The 17,930-nt window shown below is 33.2% G+C and overlaps 1 protein-coding gene across 4 annotated transcripts; it reads right to left on the bottom strand.

The window, feature by feature from the left end:
• Window positions 1-8,895: 8,895 nt before the first annotated feature.
• Window positions 8,896-17,682, bottom strand: LOC121216024 (phosphatidylinositol 4-phosphate 5-kinase 9). Of its 4 annotated transcripts, XR_005912005.1 has the most exons (9): window positions 15,686-17,682; window positions 15,040-15,207; window positions 13,760-13,925; window positions 13,365-13,475; window positions 12,958-13,145; window positions 12,502-12,650; window positions 11,721-11,877; window positions 10,699-11,027; window positions 8,896-9,247 (listed from the first exon to the last, which is right to left on the bottom strand). XR_005912005.1 is itself a non-coding variant. In XM_041091156.1 (8 exons), exons 1-8 carry the CDS (start codon window positions 16,936-16,938, stop codon window positions 10,754-10,756), a joined length of 2,466 nt encoding a protein of 821 aa, XP_040947090.1. In that variant the 5' UTR covers window positions 16,939-17,682; the 3' UTR covers window positions 10,436-10,753. The 4 variants fall into 4 exon arrangements, 3 of the variants coding, with proteins under 3 accessions (XP_040947090.1, XP_040947091.1, XP_040947092.1); XM_041091156.1 differs by lacking the exon at window positions 8,896-9,247 and having other exon boundaries at window positions 10,436-11,027; XM_041091157.1 differs by lacking the exon at window positions 8,896-9,247 and having other exon boundaries at window positions 10,436-11,027; window positions 13,306-13,389.
• Between the last annotated feature and the right edge of the window lie 248 nt (window positions 17,683-17,930).

Genomic DNA, 17,930 nt, shown 5'->3' with positions numbered 1-17,930 from the left:
CTCTTATAGGTGGTAGCTCCACTGATAACTCAAAAGGCTTTACATCTGTTTGTCGCACCTTTAGCATTTCCAATGGGATCTTCTTAGCACTCCGATCTACCAAATCGATGTTCTTACCACAATGAACATCCTCGACTAGCTGGATTGCCAAAAATACCTTGTTTTCACCTTTATCATCAAGACTCACAGACATAATGCATTGTCGTTAACGAGTATCCAAGATACAAATTGATTTGTCGTAATTTGATATGGAAAATTAGGGTTTCCTGGTATACTTAAAGAGTTTATTCTCAAGCAAAGTAGCATATTTTTCGTAGTTTTTGGTAATTTTTAGATTTTTAATTTAATAAGTGTAAATGCCTTATTTTTACTCATTTTGAGACCCAATTTGGCCAATAGTATCATTGCGGGGCCTAACACATGGTTGAGTGATGTAGGGACGTGTTGGAGGCTGAAGTCGAGCAAGAGCAACACCAAAGGAGAGGGTATTGTGATATCCAAACCTTGGAATTGCGATACCTCCAACAAACTTGAGAACGGAGACCACCCTTTAGTGGCATCGAGATATCCACTTTGTGTATCACGATATCCACCCTTCAAAAAGTCCCCCAAGTTTGAAATTGTCTTAGGTATCGCGATATCCTCTTCCTTGGTATCGCGATACTGATATCACGAGGGGATAAAAATGGAAAAAAAAAAGGTAGTCTTTGTCCACCGAAGCACCAATCATTAAAGGCCCGTTCAAGGGTATTTTGGGCACAAGAATTGGGTTAGAATAGTTGTTATATTAGCCAAAATTTGGCTGAAAGAGAAAAAAGGTCACATTATTGTAGTCTAGGCTTAGTTTTCTATAGGTTTTCTCTTAGCTTTTCTTCCTCTTTTTCTAAAGTTTCTTATTTTCAATTCCTTAACTGTAGATTTTACATTTCTCAGTAACTATTCTTCTTGTTTTAGTTATTCTTAGTGTTAGTTAAGTTAGTTATCACTGTAGCTTAGGTTTATTTGCACTTTTAGTTATTGTACCTTAGTTGTAAGACATTTTCATATTTAGTTTAATTTATTTCAGTTTCTTTCACTTTGCACTTGTTAAAGTTTGTTCATGTAAACGGAAAAATATATAGGATTTTTCCTATATAATTCATCACCTTTTTACTTAAAATTGTTGTTAAAACCAAGTAATTGTTTAATAAATTAATGAAATATGTGAAAATATGAAATTTGGACATAGAAATTATTAAAATGTGATTTTATGTTTTATTATATAGTTTTCATGCATAAAATGGCTTATTTTATATTAATTTAAGCATATTATATTTTTAAGTTATGAAGTGGGCCATGTATAATTAAATTAAATAATAAAATTATAATGTTATATTTTAAGAATTCATTTTAAATATTTCATTAATAAAATTGGGTTTAATTAATTAAGTAAATTGATTAATTAAAGAGGTTAAATTAATTCATTTGGTGCTCTAAACTATCTGCTATTTTTGACAAGTCTGAGAGTTTTCTTCTAATTGCAAAACCATCCAAAGTGGGGACCAAGTCAACCTAATTTTTTGTTGCACATGGCTGATTATAAACCAATTTTTAGTTTAATTATACAAGGCCCTTGAAGAGTTGAAGAATTAGAAATTTACCTGAAGATTTGTTGGAGACCGAGTCTTAGTCCTGAGTTGTTGGGGCATTCAAATTGACCAAAAATCAAGGAAAAATTAGCCACGTTTCCTCAATTCATGGCCGACCACTCTTGGAGGAGGTTTCAAATGATGGACACTCCTAATTTTAGCAAACTAGCTCCCTTGCCTCACCTATAAATAAGAGCTCATTTCTCACTTCATCCCTCATCTCATCATCCCTCTCATCTCTCATCCTCTCTCTCAACTCTCTTAGCTCTCACTCCTATCATCATCCTTGCATAAGGATTTTAGCAAATTAGGCTCTTAAAGAGCCCTTGGTCGGCCACCTTGGAGAACCATCAGCAAAGGAGCAACGCAAAGAAGCGAAGGAGCCTCGTCAGTCAGAGTCTTGGGTGACTGCCACTCTGAATTGGGTTTAATCTTTCTTTTCTTTAATTTAATATAAAGATGTTTTTTGTTTGTTATTTGTTCTTGTTTACAACAATGATAGCTTAATTTTATTTAAGCTAGGATGATTATTTTGATTAAATAATATTTATTTGATTCATGTTTATAATGTTTGTGCCTCAATCGATCATGTTTTCAATTCCAATCAAGTCTGTATTTTGTTCATATGTGATTGAAATGCACCTGAATTAGCTGAGCGATCCTAACCAGACGACAGCTAATGGACGCATAATTGAAATGTGCATGCTCAATTTAGATCCTAACCCGATTAAATTCTAGGTTGTATAACAACCCTAACCAGCCTCTGTTATCTGTAGAGTTTTTAGATTTGTGTGATTAAATTGTTTCAAACCTAACACGTCCCTGTTACCTCACACGAATGCTAAGAAACCCTTAGTAAATAAGGATCAGTAAAATGTGTATTTACTAAGTAAAGGATTCCGAAAGGACCTAATTTGGTTTCCAAACTCATGAAAGATCAAGTTGCCATGGAATGTTTTTCCGAATATTATTAAGCATGATGATAATAAATTAAGTTTAATTAAAGTAATTTTCCTAGTTTATTTATGTTATAATTGTTGCAAATTGTGTTAAATTTTGCTAAAATCTATTTCATTCATATAGTCTGCATATTAGGATAATTTACATTAGGGATTATTACATCTAGTTTATACCACTTCTCAACTATATTTTGTTTTTATTTTTCAAATTGTTAATATAATTTTACAAATTAAGTGACTTAGCACAAATATAATCCCTGTGGAGACAAAAACTCAATACTTACTTATTACTTGATAACGACTATGTACACTTGCACAAACCCGAGCATTATAGTTCATTTTATGTTTATTGTTTTAGATTTTCTTGTTGAATGTCTTTCTTTTTATGATATTTAAGTTTTCTTGCATAAAAATATCAACTTTTAAATTTTTCTTAAGCTTTGTTTTAATGGCTTCTTTTCTTTTCATTTTCATGGTTGTTAGTTTTATTTCCAGCAAGAGTAGCTAAACCTTTAATGGGGTTGGTTGATGGAGATGTGGTGAGCTGATTTTTAGATGAAGAATCAAATCATAATAAATTGAACTAAATTGAATGAACTTAAAAACTTAGGATTGAAGACCCTAAGGGAACATTTAAGCAAGTGAGACCGAGAGGAGATCTTTTTGGGCACCAACTTGGTAAAATGGAAAGTGAGAGGTAAAATGGAGCCATTTTGGGAGTTTAAGTAATTTGGATCCCTAATTTAAGGATTAATGAACCACATCAATGTCAACCAACCACTGTTTTCTATTTAATTATTAATTTCTTAACTTTACATGTTTTACAATTTTGTCCTTGCTAGCTAGATAGTAAAGTAGATTAATTTCTCTTGACTTTATGATTTGTCGTAATATTAATTTTTTCGATTAGTTGGTTAGACTATTTATTTTACACGCGTGTTATTTAGAAATTATTCAATCCACGATTCTCTTTGGTTCGATCCTTGGAATACTCCAGTGTTTCATTCTAACACTACAAATATTACAAATGACTTGTCACACTTGTAACAAAGCTGCGATAATTATATTTTATTTTATTTCTCGAGTGTTGATTTTTTATCTGGCTCTCATCAATCGAGGGAAAGGCGGTCACAAATATAATCGACAAAAGGAACCAAAAGAGCATTAATCCAGTCAAGGAAATTCAAGCCAAGAACCAAGTCATAATCATCCAAGTGAACTACCTCGAAATTTTCCTTGTTTTTTCATTAATTGATCTGTATCTCAACTCCTTGTACTACTCCCGCAATTGGAACCTCTTTGAAATTTATAGTATTGATCCTCCTAGATGATTTGTTAACTAAGAGACTAAGTTTACTCATGGCTTTCTTTGATATGAACAAATCAGATGCCCCCGTAACAACAAGAGCACTCATCCTTCGAACTACGATGTTGATGTCCACAAACATCAATCATTTTTACTTGCGACCTTCTTCCCTTTTGAAGAATTGAGTATCATTAACCCAAGATTTAAAGCCTCACTCTCTGGCTCCACTTCATCTTCTTTAGAAACTGCAGACAACTTAGATCGCTTTGGATAGTTCCACATCCTATATGAGCCACGACATAAGAAAAACTTCACTGGCTTCTTTTCATTTTCTCATTCTTTTAGCTTCAATAGAACTTAAGATCGAACCAAGTATCAACAGTGCTTTTTTCGGCTCATCATCTCCTTTTATGGTAGAAAACACTGATAATTATATATAGTTCCTTACCATATGCAAACCATCACAAATGAAGCATTTCACTAGCCATTCAAGTTTTTAATGGGTTGCCCTTTCACATTTAGTGGTTTTCCATTGCCACCATTCTTGTTGCTTTTCTAAATTTGTCCTTCTTTGTCTCCCCCACCATTGCCCTTCTCCATGGGATTGGAAGACACAAATTTGTCTTTCCTCGAAACAAGCTTGATTAAGGACTCTACCACGATCATGGCTTTGGACAGTTCTTGAAACCTTCAACGTTTCAATTCCTATTTAACTCATGGCTTCAACCCATCCATGAAAAAGAAGAATGTCTCCTTCTCACTCAAATCCGTGATTTGGAGCATCAGTTCACTAAACTCTTTCACATACTATCTAATTGTGTCTTGTTGTGATAACCAACGCAACTTAGCTCGAACCTCCTTCTCGGCATATTGTGGGTAAAATTGGTCCTTGAACTATTTTTGGAACTCCACCCATGTAACACCCCTTACCCGTATTCGACATCGGAATAGGGTACGAGGCATTACCAGAACACAAACACTTGTAAATGTATTGAACCGAGTTATAAAATTTCATCTAAATTAAAATTTTCAAATTATTAACATACTTTTATAATTCTTCACTATATATCCTCAAAATATTATATTCATAATAAATAGGGCCTACTAGACCCGATACATACTCATGCAATTTAATGCTTCATTTCCTTTTCATTCATTTCATAATTTCCCATGCTTACAATTCAAATCATATCACTAGCAATTTCCTTTTAATTCACTTACAATTCAATATCATTAAGATCAATACTAATATGTATTTACCATTTAACTCAATGTTTATCGATTATACTATTCATTAACACATTTATGAAATTCTCAATTTTGCAATGAAAATATCATTTTAGCTTAAATAACAACATCAATTCAACTCATCATCCTCTTTTTTAGTCATTTTACACTTCATGTATGAACTTATTATTTCATTACCTTTCCACACTCGTTTCCTATGCTTATCACACAAGACATAAACATATCATTCAACCATAGTTGCAAGCTAGTGCATTGAAACATAATTCTTTTTGGAACTAACCACATGATAAACCATTTCACTAGAGATTACATAATTTAAACCTTACCCCCTTTCATGATCACAAGCATATTTCCATTTAGGCACTTACTATTTTGATGCATAACTTATAGATTTAACATGGCATAATCCCGCCACAACTTGGCCAAAGCCTAAGCATGTATACCAAATATGTTAGCCAAATAAACATATAACATAAGCATTATAAGCATGGATTAGCACAATATTTATTCATGTATCAAACTTACTAACATGTGTTAACTCAATACCCATTCATGACATTACTTCATTCCAAATCATATACCAAATATACCATACACACATACTATGAAACTTTATTTTCCCACATGAGCTTAAACCATGACCAATAATGCACAAATATATGCGTCATTTCTACTTCATCGTTTATCAATTATAATCGAGCGTATTACCAATTATACACAAATCATTCATATATTTCCCAATTTTTCCTCCACATCCTCTCCATTCCTCATCCTTAATGTGTATAAAGAACTTAAACAACATTATACATACTTTCACTATTTTCTCATATGTTAATTCAAGCTGACTATCTAAGTCAGAGTTAATGATTTATTTATATCTCGAGCTACAGAGCTCCAAAGTAAGATTCATTAATTTTTCCCGAAACTAGACTCACATATCTTCTTACCATAAAATTTTTAAAATTTTTGGCTTAGCCAATAAGTACAGTTTATTCTTTAAAGTTTCCCCTATTTTACTGCTCAATAGCTCTAAACCCTCTTCACTAAAAATTAATTATCTCTTTATACAGAATTCAGATAATGTTCTAGTTTGCTTCTTTTGAAAATAGACTCATTTAGGATTCTAAAAATATATAGTTCAGACCATAATTATTTTTGTACAATTTTTAACAAATTTTCAAAATTAGAACAGGGGATTCCAAAATCATTCTGACCCTGTCTCACTAAAATTCAAATATCTCAAAATATATAACTCTTTCTTACTCTGTTTCCTTTATGTGAAAATAGACTCATTCACCTTTAATTCCACATCTCATTCAACTTCTAATTCAATTTCCACTATTTTTAGTGATTTTTTAAAGTCACACAACTGTTGTTATCCTAAACTATTTTGTTGTTAAATTTACTCTTCCATAATTTCATTACTTCATTTCATTGTACCAAAGGGTTGATTAAATATCGAGCACATTGTTCATCACACGGTCTTATTCGATTACACTTAATTGTTACGTGATCACATGTATTTTCACTTAGCCAATTTCCTGATGATCACTTTGGAATAATAACCATTACACGGTGGATCAGCACATAGCACCACCCTTATAATCAATTATATTCGGTGGAATCAGCATATAGCAACCACCTTTATTTTCAATGATTTCCAGTGGAGTCAACACATAGCAACCACCTTTATAATTAATGGTACCCGGTGGAATCAGCACATAGCAACCACCTTTATAATCAATGGTACTGAGTGGAATCAACACATAGCAACCACCTTTATAATCAATGATACTCAGTACACGTAGTAGCCTGCACATAGTACTACACACGTGACCATTACTATCACTTTCACATAGTGGCCTGCACACATTCCGTGCCACACATGTGATCATTACTCACTTCATTCGTATCTTTTCTATTCCGGAGGTTCAACCGGGAAATTTTTCACTTTTTCTCACTTTTCTTTTTCACTGATCAAAGTCAATTTCTCGTCTTTCTTGATTTATAATCACACATTAAACTTATAAACACTCACATTATTCAATCTAGTCCAAAAATCACACTTTGGAAAAATTACATTTTTGCCTCTAAAGTTTCACAAAATTACAATTTTGCCCCTAAGCTCGTAAAATAATTTTTATTCAATTTCCTTACATTTTAGGCCTAGCCAAACCATTTCATAACTATAGTAGTCCACAATACTCACTTATTCACACACTTGTGACATATTTTATAACTTTTACAAATTAATCCTTTTATGCATTTTCATCGAAAATCACTTAGTAAAAGACATTCATCACACCCCAAACATTCATATTCTTCCATAAAACATCAAAATACATGCATATAATTCATGGGTAAATTTTTAAACACAAACTCTAGTTCAAAATAATGGTAGAAATAGCTAGATCTTGTTACGAGGATTTCAAAAAAGTAAAAATCATTAAAAACGGGGCTAGAACAGACTTACGATCGAGATTGGAAGCTTGAAAAACCCTATTCATGGTTTCTTCATGAAAAATTCAGCCATATCTTGAAGATGGACAAAAATTGGCTTTTAATTTTGTTTTTAATTCATTTTAATAACTAAATGACCAAAATGCCCTTAATGAAAAACTTTGGAAACATACCTAACCATGTCCATTTTTGTCCACCAACTTAACCAATGGTCTAATTACCATATAAGGACCTCCAATTTAAAATTTCATAACAATTGGAAACTTCTAACAAGTAGAACTCAACTTTTACACTTTTTACAATTTAGTCCTTTTTACTAAATTGAGTGCCCAAACGTCGAAATTTTTGAACGAAATTTTCACAAAATCATTTCGTGAAATTTTAGACCATAAAAATATAATAAAAATAATTTTTTTCTTGTTGAATTTGTGGTCCCGAAACTACTGTTCCGACTAGGCCCAAAATCGGGCTGTTACAACCCAAGTCCCAATTCCAGTCCCACCTCGCTTTTTATCTATGAACCTACGACACCACCATGAAAAAAATGACATCCATAAAATACATGGAAGCAATATTTACCTTAGCATCATTATTCTTGACGCCCACGACACGGAAGTATTGCTTCATTTCCCATAAGAAGTTGTCCACTTCCCTCACAGACCTTGCCCCTTTAAACTTCTCCGATTTTGAGACAATTTTTGTGTTCAAAGTTGTCATTGTGGCTTCATTTTCTTCCTTCATAGTTATCAACCCAGCTTCAAGAGCATCATTCTTTTCTATCAACTTACCCATAGTAGTATTGATGGGCACTTGCAACACATCCATATTGGAACTAAGGGTCTCAGCCACATATTCCTTGAACTTCACTTTCATTGAATCTAACTCATCAATGCGCCCCTAAACTATTTATGGATTCCTCAAGATGGACTACATGACTTTCCGAAGTCACCAACAGATCCCTCAATCTGTTCTCTTTCCCACTGCTCTTAGCACGGGCCTCCATCAGGACATTCTGCTCATCTACTCCTTTCGTCATCTCAATCGGTACCTTTGCACACTGGCTTTGGCATCAACTATCACAGGGCTAGAATTTTAGTTTAGCAAACTGCGAAGCCTTAGGTGATTTCTTTGCATCAAATCCGCCTAAGTCAACCTACCCTTGGAAAATGAGAATTCACAACGGAATTTCTTTAAGGCATCAAAATAAAGCAGAAGCAACTCGAAAAGATGAAGGGACTTGAATTCAAACAGAAAAACCACAAGAAAAGAAAAGCACACCAAGTCTTTGAGTAAATGCTCTTAAAAGTATCATTTAACTAAATAATGGAATGATTACAAATGAGGGGGAAGACCTCTATTTATAGTCGAGCTCCCCTAGATCCAACAATACAAATTGAATTATATCAACAGTTGAGATTAATGTCTATCTACAATATAAGAGTCCTAAGGGATTTCCCTTAGGATTTACAATAATTACCCTGGTAACTCTAGTTTTACTGGAGTATTTCACTAGACCACTAAGACTTCAAGTAGATGGGTTTCTGCATATGCTCCGCAAATCAAGCCAATTCAAGTGGACTAAATGAGCCCCATTTGATCAGTTGACCTCCATGATATGATTTGTGTGCATTCCTCACAACTTTAATCTGCAGCTTGTGACATGCAACATTAGCAAAGTTAAAGAACATTAACTTTTCCATATATTTTGGGCTTATTCAATGAAAAACGAAAAGTTAAAAGTTAAAAAAAATGAAAAATTAAAAAAAATGAAAAATTAAATTAAAGACTGAATTGATTTTTTTTTTATAAAATTGAGCTAAAAAAATCCCTATGGCTAAATTTTATATATTATTATCAACCAAGTTAGTTGTGCAATGGCAAGTGACAAACAACTTACTATGAAATCAAGTTCTTATCGACAAGATCTTGAATTTAAACCTCAAACATCCCCACTCCTGGTATCAATATATATTATTACAATATATTTTAGAGATTAATTTTGTATTTCATTACCTCTCACAGTAGAAAGTATTGTATAAAACTAGAAAAAAAGACCAGAAATGTGGCAAAAATAGATTTTGTAAATTCCAACTCAGATTCTAGGTTCGGCTTACCGAATGAATTCTTTATTATTTTTTTTGATATCTTAACAAAAAATTTAGGATTAGAAATTCAATTTTTTTTCAAATCCAAGCTTCAAATGAGACATAAGGAAAAATTCTCAAAATTATGTGAGTTTTAATTTGTTGTACAATTTGATATATGAACTTTAATTGATGCAATTATATACATGAACTTGATTGTAGTTTAAATTTTTAATTTAACCATACACATTTAAATAAATAAATAGATCAATCTATTTTTATATTGGATAGATATAATTATTTGTATATACAATATATGAACATAAAATGATACTACATCAATAATAATGGTACTAATTTATGATAATTGAATCAAATAAAAATTCCATGTATAAAATTACACAAAATTAAAGTTCATGTATAAAAATTACATAATAAACCAAAGCTTATGTATAGCTTTGAGATTTAATCTACTTAAAATATCATATTTTATATCTATGTTTGAATGTATTGTATTGAAAACAGGTATTAGACCTGCGGAAATGACGAGTTATGAGATTAGTGTCATGGACATAAAACTTACGAGTTGAGAACACGATCCTTGTAATATTTTTTAGCATAATATATGTATGTTACTAGTAGCTATAAGGGTTGATTTTGTGGGCTAAGATGAGTTGAGAATATTCGGAAAATAAACAAATCAATTAATGGCATAAAATGAGTTTTGGGGGAGAAAATGATCCAGCGACAAAGCAGTAACAGAGGTCTCTTCTCCTCCAGGTACATATTTCGTTTATTTATGGAAAATGATTGTTTGTTGTTTCGTTCATGGATCAGGGATAAGGTGCCAAAAAGAAGAGAAAAAAGCAAGCATTGAACAAGTGCTAAAATATTGTCATAAAACAGAACAAAAGCAATGGCAGAGAACAATAACTCACTATAAACATCATGATTTAAAAAAAAAAAAAAAAGCAGACTCAGAAGAGCATATCGTTACGAAGACTTTACATTACCTGGTGATGACCATCTTAAGGAAACTCACAGGAGGACAAAACAGAGCCGAAACTGTCAACCTTTAATGGAGTTTTGAGGAAATACCTTCTGAATGAATTCCAGGAACCGTTGCGAGTAAAATGTAGGATCGACAGCAGATATGGACACAGAATCAAACTGAAGAGATTTATAGGCATGTTCAATCTTCTTAGACATGTTATATTCTTGCAAAATGTCGATCATGCCTAGATACAGAACAACATCATATGCTTCATGGAACATGTTTTCTTCTTTCCCTGGAATCAGCTCAGCCCTTGCTGGCATGTTCACACCAAGCTGGATCTGGAGTCTGTTTAAATAAGTGATACAATAATTTCTTTAAAAACTATCCCCAAAATATATGGAAAAGAATCACAATTTCACCAGCTAATTTGAACTAAACCATCTAGCGGCTCTTGTACTATAAGCCTAGGAGCAACTTAGTTCCTCTACCATAAAAAGTGAGTAATTTAGTCATTATAAATCAATTTAATTTTGAAGTACAGAGGCAATAGTTTGAATTGCGAAAACCTCAAACTTTAAAATGTTGACTTGCCTGTGTTTATATATTTTAAAGCAGGTCACTTTAAAACACAAGTGAATATTTTTTAACATTCAAGGTTGATGTCATTTAAATTTTAGCTCTTTGTATCGAAAGTAAATGTACAAGGATTAAATTGCTCTCTTATAATAGAATGGATAATCAACTCCTAAGCGACCCACTGCATAGTTTAACTTCAGAAAATGCTAGTTATTTATGGAGGAGGAGCAAGAAAGAGACTTTTCATAGCTAAGTACAATGCAACAACTTTCCACGCTTTCTAGTGGTGATTCACATGATCGCATTATTCCACCTTTATTCTGTTTCTATTATTGCTTCTGACAGATTAAGGAAATCAGATTACCAGATCCATTAAGGTAACGATCAAGCAATTTATTATTGGGCATCAGACAGACATTGTAAGATTTGAAAACAACATTATGACATGTTAAGATATCATACCTGGCTGTACCAGGGAGAAGGAGATCTACTTCCTCATCACCTGCAGATGAAGCTCGAAGACGTCTACCTCGTATATGAGGACCAACAACAACACTATCATCTGTTCCCCGAGGAACCAAAACAAGTCCTTGTGGGTAGTTGGAGATTCCATCCTCCTCTGGAAAACGTTTAAACCAAAATATTTTAAATCAACCCACTGTCCTTCAGAATTGAATCAAAAGTTGTAGCATAAAAGAAGTTCAATCAGATAATTACAGCAAATACCAGATTCTACATGTGGGGTAAGTAACATGGATGACATATTTGGTTCTATCACCAACTAAGGGAACCACATGCCATCTTGAAAAATCCCAAAAGTATTAAAACCAAAATAGTAAGGAGTTCATCTGGTAACAACTGTCTTATTTTTTTATGTAACTTCTTGTTTCAAGTATGAAACTTGTAAAGTATTTATCTAACCTCTACATTTTGGGTTATATCAGAAACCCATGTCATGTATGTTAATGATTTTTTTATAGAATTGGACTCTCATCCTTTCTCTTTTTTGTTATCTTTCAGTAACACAAATTACTATAATTCTATTTGCCAATATTTCAGTTATTTTCCCTTTCCATAGACTCTACAATCCTTAAGTACTTAACGAGATCCAAATGCTTAAAAGACACTTAACACATACAATCCTGTTCAAAATAATGAACAGAGAACATGATGTCCTACGTCACAAAGATTAAAGAAGCTAGAAGGAACTGCCAATAGAAGATCAAATTTTCAAAATTCAAACCTTCCTCTGCAACACTCCCTAATCCATCCACTCTATTGTAGGACATGTGAGACCTCAAATGCTGGGGTGCTCGATAATGCACACCAAGCAGAAGGCTATAATCCATTATGTGTTGCGACTCCAAAAACTTACTGTCAGTCTCGATTTGCCTGCAAAATACATACAAATGCAATAAAATCATGCATTGGAAGGTAAACCAATTATATAAGATTGCTATTAGAGTGAGACAGGAAAGAGACAATTTTATATCATGAAAACTGTCCATTTATGTTCTTAAATTGCAACGTAAACAATATATTGGGCTAAGAAAACAATGCACATTACATTTTACTAAAATAAGGATTCAAAACTTACTCCCATGAAATGTACCCTTCACATAACCAAGTGATACATATCAGCTTAAACCGGTGGGATAATAGAGGATGATAAAGAAGCTACAAATTTATCAGTTAGTACCTTAATAAAGCCTCTCGCCAAGAAGGTTCTAAGTAAAAGCAGTAGTTGAGATCCAAATCTTTAAGTGTTGTGTTCTCATCAATTTCAATATTGTCTGCAGAACGCCCTAGAGACGATCCTTTCAAGTCAAATCTTCTATGGATCCTTAACTCAGTGCAGAACATATTTCCCATCACTACAAAGCGAAACTGCAAAAAGGATAAGGTTTATGGTAGTTAGCTTCAAATGATCAAACGGCATTCCAAAATCTTGAAGGAACCTTTCGTTACATACCATGAAATATGGAAAACATAGTCCTTAATCAAAGTACCTAAAAATATTTTATTCAAGTGCATTCAGTGAAACCACCTTTAAAAAGTGTACTGATTGAGGTCTTGCATAGGAAAGAACTCTACTGTGCTCATTACCTTTTGACCACTTGATGGTTTGATTCTGTGAAGACCAAAGAATTTTGTTATAAGCGTGTTCTCATATGACCTCACGTGATGATGATAGTTCGGAAGCATTCTTAGAAGAACCTATATGCAAGAAATCAGTCAATAAAACGTGCAACCAATTGAGGAAAACAAGGAGCAGAAGAGAAACATAACCAGAAGTACATTGCAAATGCTTTATGGTATGTTATTATTATTTTTTTTAAATTAAGGAGTTGAAAAGTAAAGAGTTGCACAGTTGAGAAATGCCTATAGCAGACCTGACATGCACAATTTACACAAGTTAAGCAACCGGAGAGAAATTATCATATTTAATCAAGCTAGTTGCCCAAAAAGTATAAATGAAGGTAAAGCTGGAGATTGCAAACCTTTACTTCAGATTTCCGGAGTGTCTTAATCATGAAACGATCATCTTGAGACAGAAAGAAGATACTACCACTTTTACCAGGAGAAGAAAGTTCTCTGAGAACATCATTTCCACAAATGGATATCATGTAGTCAGCAGCATCAATCTTGAACATCTCCCTTAAATTCCTACAACGAGTTTTATATGTGTCAACATGGGAAACAAAACATAGTACCATATCCACAGAACATAGCAAGAAAAAATTATAATAAAAGAAAGATACAGGCTTTTGCCTACTGAAAGCATATTTATTCAATATTGTGGGGGTTAAAATGTGCTCTAAGTCCCTATACATCGTACATTTAGAATTTAGTCCCCCTACTTACATTTCAAGGAACTTAGTCCCTCTACTTTCAAATTTAAATATGTAAGTCCAATTGTTAACACTGTTAAGTTTTCCTCTTAAATTTAGGTTTATTACAACATAATTTTTTTGTTACATGGCTACCAAGTTAGTTTTTTTTTCTTTTTCTTTTTTTTTTTAAATTTCAAAATGTCACACAAGTGAATTCAACAAAAGAATTTTAAGGTGGCATTAACAATTGAACCTGAATTTTGAAATCTGAAAAATATACAGACTAAATTCTTAGGATCTAAAATTAGAGGAGTTAAATTCCAAATTTATAGAGTATAGAGACTTGGAGCATATTTTAACCTATTTTGGAAGAATACTAGTGAATCATATGATCTCCACAGATGCAGGTCGTATGAAGTACTAAAAGAATGAACTTGTAAAAGTAAAGCTAGATGTAAAGAAGTACTCAAGTGACATATGCAGTATGTTCAGTTTCAAGTAATGGACTGATACTCCATAGGATCTTAAAACTTAAAAGCTCTAAATATCTCGGAAATTAAGACTATATTGCGAAAAAACTTAATACTAATAAATTTATTGAAGAGTTCGCCTGTCCTCATAATGTCTCTAATTTGGCAAAATATACATCTCTCCGAAATATGTAATGGAAAGTGAGATCAAAAGAAAAGTTATCTACCCAATATTAACATCAACCTTGTGGTCTAACAAAATATCTTCCTTTTAGAAATAAAAAGAAAATTAAATTTTAACACCTTTCCTATAAGGACATACAATCTTATATATCATGTACACCAAACCTTCAAAATGAACCATAGGACCTCATTGACATTGAGATATAAGATATTCCCAGCAACTATATCAGAAAAACATATATCTTATACAGAATTCTCCATACAGTCACAAAAAATTATGGAGGTATCTCTAACCTGAAAACCATTGGGCAGTAATCTTTCCACTTAAAATCTTCTGATTGATGGGGAGGTGTCAACTGTGAGCCCTCTTTAGGAAAATTCATCCAAAAGCTAGCCCTGCGGCCAAAATCTGACGCTCTAACTTCTCGTCTTTGTACAGGTGTAATTTTTCCCACAGTGTATCTGGCCAAATCTAACAAATATTCAGCAGTAGGTTTTCCAAAACAACGTCATAGCCAACTAAGGAAGACCATATATGGATTCTCCATGACGGTAAACGTCATAAATCTTTGTATGCATTCTTTACAAAAGATGCCATAAAGTCTAAGTTACAACTAAGAAACGTGTTTAAGTAGTAGTCACAAGTCACAAAAGGTTCACAAGCAAATACAAATGGTTAATCTACTGTCCCGAAGAGGGAGACCATATTGATTCTTAGTTTATACTCATCGAATCAACGCTTCAAACATCTCTTATAGTTTTCTATTAATATCTATAAGGAAATTAAATAACAATAACCGTTCAAACTCCAGCCTAGACAAACTCTATGGTAAACAAAAGCAGCAATAAGATTTAGAAAAATAAACAAATAAGAAAATTAAGTCATAATCGTCTGATAAACAACAAGGGTAAAAAAGCATAAAAGTTAAAATGAACAGACCTGATTCCAAGCTGCAAACTGAGCATTAAATCATAACTCCTGTGGCCTTTAATAATTATTTCACCTGGCCTCTTAACCTCTTTCACAAACATTTTTTGTCTCCGTTTTGCTCTTCTGGATGATGCTGAAAAACTATTATTCAACACAAACTCACTAATTAAGACACCTTGCATGTATTCACGTTCTAAGACTGGTGCATTTGTTTCACTTCCCTTCTCTTCTCCTTCTATAAAAGATTCAGTTAACTCTAAAGATGAATCATACCCAATAACTTTTTCAATAGATACCTCTAGACTCCAACGTCTTTCCAAGGAAACATTTCTGTTGCGAGACTGCTCCAAATTTAATAAGTTTCCTTCACCAGAATTACGATGAGATACCCGAGTGCCACCAACCTTTACACTCCCCATGTCTACAGACGAAGCATGGTGGATATGGGAATGGTTCTGCTTTCTCAAATCTGGTAACAATCCTCTTTTTCTCAGGGCATTGAGGTAAACCTCTTGTAAGGCAGGAAGCCGGCTGCCTTTTGGATAAAATGATCCTTTTCCATCCTTTAAACCCCGTGTCCAAGTTCCTACATAGCAACCACCATCCCTCCAGTTATACACTCCAAGTCCATGCATCATTCCATTTAACCAGCTTCCTTCAAAGGAGTCTCCATTTGTCCATGTAAGGGTTCCTTTGCCTGACATTTTACCTCCTTTCATGTTCCCTAGATAAACATTGCCATTGACCCAAGTATATTTTCCAGGACCTTCAGGTGTTCCTTGGATCCAAGCGCCCTCAAAGACATCTCCATTAGGATAAACTTGATATCCCAAACCATGTTTGAGGTTCAACTTCCATCTCCCCTTATAAGTTAATTTATTAGAGTCAATATATGTCCCAGTACCATGCATATAACCACCTGAGAATTCACCATCATAAAACGTTCCAGAAGGCCATTGTATCTTGCCAGTCCCTTGCCTCATCCCACGTCTCCATTCTCCCTCATACACACAACCAACTTTCCAAACATATTTACCACGACCCTCTGGCACATTCCCTTGTAATGACCCAGAATATAAGTCCCCATTTGGAAGCAAGAGTTCTCCAACTCTAAATGCAGCAGTTTCAGAACTATGGACAGCTTCACCATTAGTTAGTATAGAACCGTTGTCCTTGTCAGTGATGGCATCAAGAGATCTTGTTCTTTCTGCACAAGAACGTGCTCCTTCCACGTTATCAAGGGTGACCACGGGGCCAGACATGCATAATGCCGCAAAAGGTTTCAGTTTCTTACAGGAATAAAATTAAGTCAATCACAAGGTTCTCATTCGAAAATATAAAACAGATTTTTACTATTAGATTCCGAAAAATAATACATTTACAAAAGCTCGTTCCTTTGATCTACAAAGAGATTAACGAATCCAGAGTATTCATCAGTAGCAGAACAACTTATTTCGACACTGTAAAAAGACTACCTAAAGCACATTAAATCCTACTTAATGATGACTTCACATGTAATTTGTAAAAATAAAAGACTATAACGAGTGCTTGCTTGATTGAAGAATATAACACACTAGAGAAAATTTTCATGAAAATTAAACGGTAAAATCATATAAATACACAATTAACACATAAATTTTCGATTCAACTATAAAATCAATCAAAAAAAAAATCCTAGCACAAAATCTTTAAATCTTTACCTCATCTTTTAGATCATGTTTTTCTCTACTCAGTTAAAATGACTATAAATCCTTATAAATTCACTTAGCAGTGTTTACCAAAAATCTATCGCCAAACAAACAAGAAAACATGAAGGAAAACAAAAAGGAAGCAAAACTATTTAAACACAATACAAAGAAAAATAATCAACCAGTTTATTCTACCGCAGTTAATCAACTAAACTGAAGCTCAAACATTGAAGCATCACTAGTAATATACATATATGTAAACTACTAGTGAAATTATATGTAATACGTTTAAAAAAAAGGTGAGGAAAAATAAGAGAAAAAAAGAGTACCTAAGAATAAAAAGGATGTACGACGAAAGCAAAAATCGCAGCAAAGCAAAGAGAAAACAAAGAAAGATTTAGACGAAGATGAAGTTTCGTCGCTGTTTTTAAAAAACTGACAATCTAAAACGCTCCTTCTTTGGCGTTTGGCTTTTGGAAATCAATCTCTTTCCATGGTGACGATTTTGGAACGAATCTCAAAGAGCTAAAATAAAACAAACACCAAATATTCAAATATATATATAA

Source organism: Gossypium hirsutum, chromosome D04 (assembly GCF_007990345.1).
Source record: "Gossypium hirsutum isolate 1008001.06 chromosome D04, Gossypium_hirsutum_v2.1, whole genome shotgun sequence".
Taxonomy (NCBI): domain Eukaryota; kingdom Viridiplantae; phylum Streptophyta; class Magnoliopsida; order Malvales; family Malvaceae; genus Gossypium; species Gossypium hirsutum.
This window is presented reverse-complemented; position numbering and strand designations above follow the sequence as displayed.

Excerpts from the sequence above, each read along its gene's own strand:
- LOC121216024 (XM_041091156.1), bottom strand. The coding sequence starts at position 16,938 with ATGTCTGGCCCCGTGGTCACCCTTGATAACGTGGAAGGAGCACGTTCT. Across the intron at positions 15,208-15,685 it reads AGTTTGCAGCTTGGAATCAG|ATACACTGTGGGAAAAATTA; the intron begins GTCTGTTCATTT and ends AGATTTGGCCAG. Across the intron at positions 13,146-13,364 it reads AACCATCAAGTGGTCAAAAG|TTTCGCTTTGTAGTGATGGG; the intron begins GTAATGAGCACA and ends TCCTTTTTGCAG.